The sequence below is a fragment of the Saccoglossus kowalevskii genome, chromosome 11 (genome assembly GCF_978046115.1).
Source record: "Saccoglossus kowalevskii chromosome 11, keSacKowa6.1, whole genome shotgun sequence".
NCBI lineage: Eukaryota > Metazoa > Hemichordata > Enteropneusta > Harrimaniidae > Saccoglossus > Saccoglossus kowalevskii.
Window position 1 is genome coordinate 6,702,737 of NC_140651.1, and position 13,111 is coordinate 6,715,847.

Here is a 13,111-nt window from a genome sequence, read left to right on the forward strand (position 1 = left end):
TAACATGGCATATGAACAACATTCACATGAATATGAACGGAATTCAAGTTGCTAATCATACGTCACATACCTTATTCTTCAACATGTTCATATTTTAAATATCACGTGGTATTTAACCGCCGGAGAAACATACGGGTTTCTTTCGCCCCCAATTCAACACAGGGATAGTTTTCATAAACGTGTAGGTATTGTGCACACAACCCAACTTCTGGGTAAATGTGATTTCAACCATTTCCATCTGATTTACACTGACACAGACTAAACCATCAATATAATATACTCCCTAGCAACTACAGTAAATGTGTATTGTGTATACGATTACATCATACGTATATGAGCCAGAATACCTTCATTGAGATTAGTTACCACTAACACGAGACAGTGTAAACAAAGAACACTCACTACATGAAAAACAACGCGGAAGAATTACATCTAGTCGACTATTAACTTTTAACTTTTAACTCCTTTGCACTGACTCGCTTTCGCAATTCAACATCTGATGCCGATCGGCAATGGTACTGCATTCTTTTAAATTTATTTCAGCAAACAAATCAATGTATTTTCAAGAGTCTTAGACAAAGGCAAAGATCCATAGGGTAACGAGCGTTATCAAATGCTTTCTACACCCAATGAAAACATCGTCTTTGGATTTGAATGAAAATCGTCTACTTTGGAACAGGTCTGCTATTCACATAAACCAATCATGTTTTATGAGCGACCCTTGGCAAAGTTCCAGACATACTTGACCTAATACGTCAACTAAACTGTTACGTATTGCTAAGCAGTATATATCTCTTAACTCTTATTTTACCGCACGTAAAAACAGAATACGAGACAAGGGTGTCACAATGCAAGGCAGGGGGTGGTGGTTGGCCGGGCATCATCACAAAACTTTCCTACACCACAATCAATGAGAGCCATCTCCACAAACTAACATACGTGGGCCTGGCTAAATTGTCCTACATTGCAAATCTCAAAACAATTGGGGTGGTTCCACTTTTCCACACCGCAATTAATGAAGGTACATCAACATACAACTCGCACCTTGCAAGTGGCTAGACGTTTCTACACCGCAATCAATGTGGGTCCATCCACACAAAACTCAACTATATAGGGGTTTCACTTTCCTACACCAAATTTATTGTGTGACCACCCACACAAAACTCACACCATGGATGGTTATACATTCCTACACCACAGTCAACATGAGGCCATCAACATAAAACGTGCACCATGTGGGCTGCTTTACTTTCTTACACCTTCATCGATGTGTGGCCACCCACACAGAACTCACACCAATAGCATGTTTCTAGAGCATAATAATGGATTTATTTTCTGTATTGTTCATCCTCAACATATACCGTCAAACTTGTTTAAAAAGATTTCATTAAGGGCGGCAATTTCCAGTCTTCCCAGTTGAGTAGATAGCAACTTTCTTCCACTGTCACAGTATTCCTGTTTGATGGTTATTCATGCTGAATTATTTCCATTTAGATGGCTATTCTCGCTCGCCGAGGCTAGTTCAATACACATTTCTCTGTTCCACATCACACATGTATATAATGGAATTTGCAAATTGCGGATCTGATGCAATAAATTACATAACCAGTAAATAATCTATCATACAATAAACCCTCATGCTAAAACGGTCGTTTTCTCGTCTCCTCTTATGTCTATGGTAACCCTGCATCTCAGGATTAGTTTTTGGCAATTTTACACACCAATGAAAGGCGGCACATATTGTTACGTATTCTGAGAACATGTTTTCCAGTCTCACCTGATACCTTTGTTGACCGAAATCATAGATTGAAAATGGTGTTGTGGGACTTGTAGATGGCAAAAGAACCTGGTTGTATTTGACAGTCACGAGGAACATGTTTAATGGACTCAATGGAGGGTGTCTGAAAGATATAGAATAATGTTAAGAAGGTATTGAGGAAGGTGATGTTGGATTCAGATGAATTATTCGATGATATTGAGGAAATTCAGGACGCTGATGAGCTTGTACAGGACACAGGGAAATAATCTGAAGATATTGATGAAGACATTAACGCACTCTGTGAATAGATTTTAATGATTATTTATTATATTCCTTCCCGATATGTACATTTTAGCGTATTTAGGGTTTTAATTTGAGAGTCACAATAATTTACTTAAACATTTAACTATTCTAACCAACTAAGATAAAATAATATCGCTGTGCACATTTTCCATGGAATGAACTTGTTGACGTACACTGAACTTTTATTCAGACTTCTTGTCTCCTTCATTGCCATTGCAACTTTGCAACGAGTGCCTCGTGAAACTGCCAGTGAGATTTGATTATTCACTAACCACATCTCAGCATTGAGGGTTTCCTGTTGATTGGCGATGGTCAAAACGATGATCCGTACTAAGATAACCAACACTACTAATATTACAAAACCAACTGCAGCATACTGCACATCTGTCATGAACATTATTTAACAAGAATAATACGGTTATTAATAAATAAACTTAGATTCTATTAAATAGACATGAACGCGTGGGCAGCAGTATACATTTGAAAACATTTCAAGGATCAGTTAGTAAAAATTGTAACTAGTTGTGAAATATGGTTTCATCTACTATTAAGTGTACCCTAGCACTCAGAGACTATAAATAATTTTCCTCAATGATAAAAAAATCAACCTCACTATTTAACTTTGCTGTATTGAAACGTCATAGTACTTACATTGAGATATTATCTTTTTTTTTCGCTCCAATAATATTTGATTTTTTAGACGTGTTTGTCGGTCCCTGTAAAATTTACTATAAAATGAATATCACGTATGATTCACTCATAACCCTCATTGTCGACAGGTGTGTTTTAATTCACAAACCACTTATATATTAAACCAGTCATATACCATGTATCATAATATCATTTGTCATTTGTGAATACTGTAATTTTTAATTGAGGATATTCGCCACAGTGTCCTTTTATATAATTAATTATTTGTCATTGAATTCATTATATAATAAAATATATTCTTTATTGAATTTTGTGTATACAAAACAATTGATATTATGCACGCGGTAACACCAACACTCGTAATGAAGCAAGAGGGTTAATAACGAAAATGGATATTAAATAGCGTATATTTTTAGAATCGCTATACAAATGAGATTGTTTTCACAAGCATTATTTAAAAAAATGGTCATTTTGAGCAGCAAATTCATGTTCACTTCACTGACTGAGCTAAACAAGTGATTTGTGATGGGATGCAACAAGTGACCTACTATGATACATAATTGGCTGATGTTATATGTACACGGGATCGACTTTTCAATTGCCTCGATAATCAATTCATTTCAAATTAGCGTACCACGTAGGTGCACCGATTTTATTTTGAATTGACGCACATCTGTTTTTTTTTTATTTGTGTGTATTACAAATTGATATGTGTTTGTGATAAAACCATTTAATAGGTTAAAAATTTATAGTAATTATTTGCCAAAAATTGGATCGACATTTTAGTTTTAATATCTGCTGCTTGTTATTTATCCTTACAGCTATCGAAAACCGATATATGCTACTGTTAGAACTCTTCTATGATTCACAGCCCCACTTCTCTGGCCGATCGACGATGTTTTGTCAGATCATTTGCCCATTATCATTCAATACAAAAAAGGAGTTATTTAAAACAGTTCGCTATGAAAGCAAACAAACTGAGATGAGGCTGCCTAAAACCTCCTAAAACTCATCAAATTTTCGTTATATATTCATCATCTTATCTCGCACGTTTATTCGAAATAACAGCTACTTTAGGCTGCGTCAGGTAACAGTCTTTGGCGTTGCACGGACTTTTACCGAAATACGACATTTAAACTCATTTTCATATGTGTTGTGCTCCACCAATGTGAACCAAATCGGGAAATCTTCTTTGAGATAAGTTGACATATATATAAATTATTCTTCACCTATATACTAATTAACTAAGATCAAATAATTGACAGACAATTCTTGAGAAATTGATATTTATGTAATTCTTTGAGTGAGTCTAAATTTGAGCCTATTAAACCCAGTTCATTGAAATAGTTGTTTCCATATAATAATAAACTCACCAGTGGCTGCTCAGGTAAATACTATGAATTTACTCACATCATATAGTGGATTGTCGTAATAATTACCCCTCGTATCTACATATTGATCCTTGTGAATGTTGGCATATACAGATGAATCATTGTCATAATCTTTACCCTTCGTAATGGAATCCCCCATAGTTTCGCCATGATCTGTTATTAAGATAACAATACGTAAAATCTTATATATATGCGGTTATTTACAATAACTATTTCGATTGTTTGCATATGGATAAGCATTTCTATTCGTTGAATACTATGACAGAACCCCACACCCTCCCCGTGGCTTTCGTTGCGTATGGAAGTTATTTTCACGAGTGATGCGGTGTATCCTGCGGCCGTACTTTCACGAGCGAAGCGAGTGAAAGTACAGCAGAATACACCGCATCTCGAGTGAAAATAACTTCCATACGCAACGAAAGCCACGAGGAGGGTGTGGGGTTCTGTTATTATTACATATGTTCCATACTTGATTATTTTGTATTAAAGAAAGAACGTGCAAACCGGGATGGAATTTAGGTCGGGGAACCCCATTGCCCATTAATATGTTCCAATATAAGTGTTACGCCCTAGCAGCGCGTGTCAGTGTAGAACGCGCCCGGAGAACGCGTGTCACTGTTTGTTTGAAATTAAAATAATCAGACGTCTAATCTGAGTCACTGTCCGAATAAATAACTCGTTGACGTTTAGTTGGGACCACGGCAGAACCAGAACTTGAACTGGACGACTATGATACAAAGTTTATGTTGAAGTTAAAAGTTCCGCCACAGAATTGTGCATTGGCAAACATGCCGTGCAACTGCGGTACTCCACAGACGGGATGACTTTCGTCGACAGCGGTTGTCGCTTAGCTGCACCACTGTCCTTCGTTGATGGACTGTGGCTGCACGCTACACCTTCGTGTGTGATGTTGCTTGCTGGTCGTGGATTGACTGAGTCTTGATTACCGGTTAAAATGTTGCTCTTTTGGCGTTGGTAATTTTTATTTGGAACTGAGTAACGCCGCAACGTCGCCAGCAGAAACCTGGTATCTCGATGCTGATGGTTGCGGCTGCATAGTAATCGCTGATTTTACTGCTGGTGGATCTTCTGAGAGCCCTTCAAGGTTTATAAAACTCAGTTTCCAGGTGATCAACATACATTAAGTTCTCCCAATCGTAGTATTCCATGTGATGTACACATGACATGCCAAAAATGTTGTTGAACGATTTGAACTGGATAAAAATAGCAGACGAAAATGTGTTTACAAAATAAAAATAGTTCGGTAGCCAATGAAAATACCATGTTCATTTGCATATCGACCGTGAAAATACCGAAAACATTATTGCATGGGTGATATGCAAATTAGTTTGGGCCAAAATAAGTGACTGCCTAAAAATACCATTACTCTTGTTCAAATTTCATGTCACTCGGCAAGTATATTCATGTACCCCAAAGGGAAAATATCGTACTTCTAAATATTGTTTATTCCGAAAAACTGTACTCCTGAAGGGACTACTTTGTTTGCTCTCGGACCTCATTTGCATATGGGTTGTGAAATACCGATTTTGATTTCAGGGACGAATCAAAATAAACTGCAGTACATATGTAATAATGTACAGTACTACCGGTATATGAATATAAACTGTGTCGAAAACATATAAATGCTATACACATATATTATATAAATATTATATTTTAAAGAAAAAAGTTGGTAATCATACTTATGATATTAAAACATGTGCATATGAAAAATTTATGTGGCTAACCATCTTAGAAAAATGTAAGCCACTACCTATTGGTATTACTATCTTGCTAATGTGCCTGGCATTATAACAATGGGCGTAGTTTCCATACAACTACATAATCATTTTATCAAAATTTAAATGTCTGATCAATGAAATGTATACTTCATTACCTTGTATCTTAGTATCGTAATCAATACCACCCAATTACATAGGACAGCGATATGCAAAGTGTTCTATAATTAGTAAACTGTTATAATTACACATACTATACACTGATATAATTATTTCAAGTTATTCTTAGATTTTGATTGTTTGCTCTAATTACATATGCATAATGAAGTGTCATAATTACATGCTAATCTAAGCTATGAATGCATGTAAACTTTTAATAATTCATTTCGAATCGTATCGTGATTATATTTTATACATTCAAGTTTTAGTGATCACGTGATTGTTTTCCTTGTCAATAAAAAGTACAAACAAACTGAATGTCAAATTCAGATATATCGATGATATGACATCAAAATCACATCTTCTGAATTGCAAGATTTTTACGAATTGGAAGCAAACATACCCCTACGCCCTCCTTATTGGATTTCTTACATCTTTATCTCACTCCACTCTACCCAGCCCGGCATATACACGCCTTTGGTAATTAACATATCGACGTTTGTGCCAAGATCACCTGAGCAACACAAACGCCTATATTCAGTTAGTAAAATCTGTACTATATGCTTTTCTCGATGCGTAACATTGGTTCGTACATATTACAAATACTTTATGTTACTAGGTTGCAAAATACCCCGAATGTTATCTATCACGTTTAAATAAATGCATTAAGACTGTCGCATACGACTTGTTTACCCACAGGGAGCCCAGGAACTATAATCAACTGTAATACGGAGTCTCTATGAGCGGGGGGGGGGGGGGGGGTATCGGCTGGTATCTAGTGTAAGAAATAGACAAGGGATGAAGGCTCCAGCCAGCTCACATTTTTTAAACTCGAAAAAACAGACGAAAAGAATGAAAAATAAAATATAACAAAAATACCAGGTTGAAGAATATTAGTTGCTTCTTCAAATTTCGCCAAAGCCCTACCTACATTTTACCGATATCTGCAGAATAAATCAAGAAAACTACACAAATTTACTCCATTTAGGAATTCCTAACGGTTTTCCCGAACGCACGGCATAGTTGGAGGCGTGACCTGTTCAGCATTTGTCAACAACCAATCACAAGACTGGTTACGAACCACATCGAGGTCACGACTCGGTTAGCCTTGCTCAACTGGTTCGTAACCAGTCTTGTGATCGGTTGTTGACAAATGCTGAACAGGTCACGCCTCCAACTATGCCGTGCGTTCGGGCAAACCGTTAGGAATTCCTAAATGGAGTAAATTTGTGTAGTTTTCTTGATTTATTCTGCAGATATCGGTAAAATGTAGGTAAGGCTTTGGCGAAATTCGAAGGAGCAACTAATATTCTTCAACCTGGTATTTTTTTTAGATTTAATTTTTTATTTTTTTCGTCTGTTTTTTCAAGTTTAAAAAATGTGAGCTGGCTGGAGCCTTCATCCCTTGTCTATTTCTTACACAAGATACCAGCCGATAGCCCCCCCCCCCCGCTCATAGAGACTGCGTATTGCAGTTGATTATAGTTCCTGGGCTCCCTGTGGTTTACCACTTCCGTGTGACTGAGAATGTTCTAGAACCGTACTGTGTCTGGGTGGAATTTTTAGAAACTGGTTGAATAGGTAATAAAACACTGTAGGAGGCAATAGAAGGTAATGGAACATTCTAGAAATTTGTAGTAAGTTCCAGACTCATTATGTATGCTGATGTAATGGTCTATTTATAGACAGTGTGGGTATATATAGGGGAGTTGTTCAGTACTGAGATCAGATCGGAGATCTTGTTGAATTGTATTGGAGTTTAAGTATCTAGTCATTGGAGTAGTGGAGTTTTACCGTGTTATAGTACTTGATCTTTGCAGAGTATAATAATACCAGTACCAGTTGAAACCTCATCTATTGGCTCCGTGTGCGTATTTTATCATCGCCGCCAGGGAAGTCTTCTGTTACTGTTGCCATTTTGGTATTTGAACCATCACACCTGTACTATACCAATTACGGTAATATTACGTTGTGTGTGACATCTGGGGGCTCGTCCGGGAACAGTGAAGACATATAGAAGACAACATGGCCAGCGAGATAAAAGATATGTCGAAACAAGAGTTGATGGAATGGGCGGATGAACTGGGAATGACTGGAGAAGACAAAAGGAAATTTATTTTGGAGCAACTGAGTTCTTAGCGGGCTGACAGACAAGCCGTGAGGGAAGAGAGAAGGGCAAAAATGGAAATAGAAGCAGAGGTGAGGAAAATGGAGATTGAGGAAAGAAAGGAAAAGTTATGGCTGGAAGCGGAAAGGGAGATTGAGGAAAGAAAGGAAAAGTTACGGCTGGAAGCGGAAGCAGGCAAAAGAGAGAAATTGCGAATGGAAGCAGAACAGTGAGAAAAGGAACGAGAATTTGAGTTGAGGAAATTAGAGCTGCAAGCAGCAATGCCGGGGCTCCAACAGGCTGATTTTGGCGGTCAACGAAATGTGGTCAGTGATGCACAGTCACCAAAGTTGCCTGCATTTGTTGATGGTAAGGACGAACTTGATAGTTATTTATTGCAGTTTGAGAGGTTTGCAACGAATGCGAGTTGGCATAGAAATGGATGGGCCACAAAATTGAGTGTGCTGTTGACTGGTAGAGCACTGGAAGTATATTCCAGGATGTCCGACACTGATGCAGTTGACTATGATCGTGTGCAGGTGGCGCTGTTGACAAGATACGATTTCACAGAGGATGGTACAGGAAGCGATTCCGTGAAATTAAACCTGAAAGTTCCGAGAGTCCTGACCAGTTAATTGTGCGGCTTAAGAATTATTTTGCTAAATGGGTTGAGTTGTCAGGCACTGCAGCAACATATGATGGTGTTACCGACTTGATGGTGAAGGAGCAGTTTATTGGTGCCTGTACAAAAGATCTTGCAGTTTATCTTAAAGAAAGAGCACCCAAAGATTTAGATGAGTTGGCAGTAATAGCAAAGCAGTACCTAGTGGCACATGGTCGACAGTTATCCACAAAGGACCAGGTGAGGCGTAACGATAATAAGACTGCCATTAGAAATACTGATGTGGGACAGGGTAGTAGTATCCGGTGTTATGTATGTCAGGGTGTTGGTCATCGAGAAGCACAATGTCCATCCCGCGTTACTGATGTCAACCATGACAAAGGTGAACAGTGCCTTCAGTGTGGTGCCGTAGGACATGTGGCTAAGTTCTGCCGTAGTGGACAACACAAGGGCCAAGAAAGAAAGAGTGTCAAACCCAGCACTACTACTGGTGCAGCTGCAGTGGTTAAAGAGGAGTCTAATATCAGTGCTAGCTGTGCTGTTCAAATTACCAGTGATGTGCCTAAAATGATTGAGAAGGACCATTTGTTGTTAGCATCGGGGGAGCAGTTAAAGGTTGTCAATGGTGCATGTATGGAACAGAGTGGCGTTGTGGAGGACAGGACTTTGCCTGTGGGTCAAGGGAAGCTTGGTGACACAGTTGTGACCATGTTGAGAGACACGGGGTGTAATGGCATTATAGTCAAGAAGAGCTTGGTACCAGATGACCAGTATACAAAAAAGATGGGTCATATGTTGATGGTTGATCGTACTGTAAGAAGGGTTCCAGTCGCCATGGTGGAAATTGATATGCCATATTTGAGAGGCACGGTTGAAGCATTATGTGTGCAGGACCCAATCTATGAGTTAATTGTTGGGAATGTGCCCGGAGCAAGACCACCAGATGACCGGGATCCAGTGTGGAATGTGAGTGGAGCAGTAACAACCAGAGCGCAAGCGAAGAAATCTGGTAAGGTGAAGCCGCTCAAAGTGTGTGATGTAAAGACTGGAGCACATGTTACAAAAAACAAATTAATCGAGATGCAGCAAGCAGACACATCGTTGAAGAAATATTATAATAAGAGAGAACCAGAAGTGAGAGGGCACCATACAACCGAGTTCCAGGTATATGGAGGCTTGCTGTATCGTGTGTATTGGGATCGTTCAGTTCCAGGAGGCAAGACGGTACGTCAAGTGGTTGTGCCGAAATGTCGAGGACTCGTGTTATGGAGATTGCCCATGATTCAATATTTGGTGGACACATGGGGATAAAGAAGACAGAAGACCGGATTGTGACTAGCTTTTATTGGCCTGGGCTACATCAAGATGTTACCAGTTTTTGTAGATCGTGTGATGTGTGCCAGAAGACTGTTTCAAAGGGATCAGTTGTGAAGGCCCCGTTAGGTAAGATGCCTTTAATTGATATGCCATTCAAGTGTGTGGCTATAGATTTGGTTGGACCAATTACACCAGCCAGTGATGGGGGTCATCGATACATCTTAACTATGGTGGACTATGCTACACGGTATCCAGAGGCTGTTCCACTTAAAAATATAGATACAGAGACTGTAGCTGAGGCGTTGATTGACTTTTATAGCCGATTGGGGGTTCCAGAAGAAGTACTAAGTGACATTGGGACTCAGTTTGTGTCAGAATGTATGCAAGAAGTATCAAGATTGCTCAGCATTAAGAGACTGACGTCTACGCTCTATCACCCCATTTGTAATGGACTGGTGGAAAAGTTTAATGGTACTTTGAAGAAGATGTTAAAGCGGTTGTGCCATGAACAACCAAGGCAATGGCATCGGTATATTAGTGCTTTACTCTTCGCATATAGAGAGGTACCACAGGAGTCAACTGGTTTTTCCCCATTTGAGCTGTTATATGGTCGAACGGTTAGAGGCCCAATGAAGATCCTTAAAGAGTTATGGACCGAAGAGAGCGATACTCCTGAGATAGTTAATAGTTACCAGTATGTGTTTGAGTTGAGAGATCGGTTAGAACAGACATTAGAGATTGCTCGAAAGGAATTACAAAAGGCATAGAACCGATACAAGTGTTACTATGATCGTAAAACGAAGAAACAAGTGCTTAAGGAAGGAGATAAGGTGTTAATTTTGCTGCCAACTGACAACAACAAGCTATTGATGCAGTGGAAGGGTCCTTATGTGGTGGAGCAGATAATAGGCGAAAACGATTATCGAGTGAGGGTAGGTGACAAAGTGAAGACGTATCATGTAAATATGTTAAAGTTGTATGTTGAGCAGAAGACGTCACCTACCTGACTACCTGAACTTTTGAACAGTATAGTAGAATGTTGTTCGTTTATGACTGTATTTCATATTTTATTATATTCTACTGTATGTGATTTTCGAATTTATGTACTCAGTTCGATTTGATATATTGTATTATTGTTTTATTTGAAAATGTTATCGTATTCGTATTATTGACGTCGTTGCTAGTCATGTAATATTGTATGTTATAATATTCTTGAGAGGGGAGGCATGTCGCATACGACTTGTTTACCACTTCCGAGTGACTGAGAATGTTCTAGAACCGTACTGTGTCTGGGTGGAATTTTTAGAAACTGGTTGAATAGGTAATAGAACACTGTAAGAGGCAATAGAAGGTAATGGAACATTCTAGAAATTTGTAGTAAGTTCCAGACTCATTATGTATGCTGATGTAATGGTCTATTTATAGACAGTGTGGGTATATATAGGGGAGTTGTTCAATACTGAGATCAGATCGGAGATCTCGTTGAATTGTATTGGAGTTTAAGTATCTAGTCATTGGAGTAGTGGAGTTTTACCGTGTTATAGTACTTGATCTTTGCAGAGTACAATAATACCAGTACCAGGTGAAACCTTATCTGTTGACTCCGTGTGCGTATTTTATCATCGCCGCCAGGGAAGTCTTCTGTTACTGTTGCCATTTTGGTATTTGAACCATCACACCTGTACTATACCAATTACGGTAATATTACATTGTGTGTGACAAAGACATATGCAATAATTGTATCTTTCATTGACAGTTTTTCGATAATAGCAGAGTAATTACAAAATTTATTTATTACAAAGTTTAATTGAGAAGGTCTTCTGCCCCGATATTGTTGTGTGATTGAAAATACAATGTACACTCATAAGTAAAATTGTAATCTAACGTGACAGATTCAGTTAAAGGTTACCAATTAATAATTAATTAATTAAGATACTGTGTTATGAGAAAATTGACGGAACAAATCAAAGGTCAACTTACACGATATTACATTTCCATTAGTTTCCAGATATACATAAATAAGACACAGACAAATTAAATTTACCAATGATTGGCAAATCATGTTCTGGAATATAAAAAGTCACCATAACGGCCCGTTAGTTCGTGTCATAACTTACATAATTTTTGTATGAGATCTTTAAAATACATTCTACGCGCCGATAGAATCAATTATAAAATTTAAGCATGATATATATATTTCTTTTATATTGTTGTTTAATTATGATTTTTGATGCTTTATTTATCTGTACCTGAAACTATTTCGTTTGCGGTTCTACAACAGTATTCGTTTGACGAAAACAATACGGATATACATACAGTGGTTGTTTGTTGTTTACGTACCAATGCAATCAGTGCACACACAAACAGTATGGTTTCATCGAACGACTACTCAGGTGTGTACTTTAATTTGAATGTGTTCAATGTATTTATGAACCACAATCCATTGTATTTCCACCCACCACACCATCAAACAATAATATTAAAAATGATGTATTTGCATTCACACCGCATTTTCTGAAATGATATATTATTTAAGAAATCTAACGGTAACTCTATGCAAACTTTAAATTACTCACCTATATGGTATAATAGTGATATGTCAACTAAGCAAAGTACGTGTTAACCGCGCGATAAATGAAATAACATATGGGTGTACAAAGATAAAACATAGTTTATGCCGTAGGGAAAATGTATTTGTTAAGAAACCCACATTAATTTCATTTCTGTTTCCAGTTAATTATTTTACATGAATGTCAAACATTTCCTTTTTTAAACAACCCGGTTTCACAGATAGGCTTTGGAATACATTCAATCATAACAGGTTAATATTGTTCACCCAATGAATATTATATTTAAATCTCAGGGTAATGTATGACGTCAGCATGTTGTAAAGCTGAACGTAGATGCTGTGGGCGAAATCAACAAATCTAAATAATGAACTGTTCAATTTCCTATTATTTACAACAGGTACCAGTCATGCATGGCATCTTTATATACCAGCTTTAGTAAATTCCTTATTTTTTTGAAAAATTTCCAAAAGATAAACACACCAGAAAATTGTTA

At 37.8% G+C, this 13,111-nt stretch overlaps 1 protein-coding gene across 1 annotated transcript in view; it reads right to left on the reverse strand.

Annotated features, from left to right (window-relative positions):
• The window catches only part of LOC144357768 (uncharacterized), a 45,449-nt gene extending 45,171 nt beyond the window's left edge, over window positions 1–278 (reverse strand). Inside the window, exon 1 of the mRNA XM_085505689.1 lies at window positions 71–278. Within this exon, the coding sequence (XP_085361815.1) occupies window positions 71–91 (21 nt within the window). The 5' untranslated portion in view covers window positions 92–278. The remainder of the gene's footprint in view (window positions 1–70) is intronic.
• Window positions 279–13,111: the final 12,833 nt, after the last annotated feature.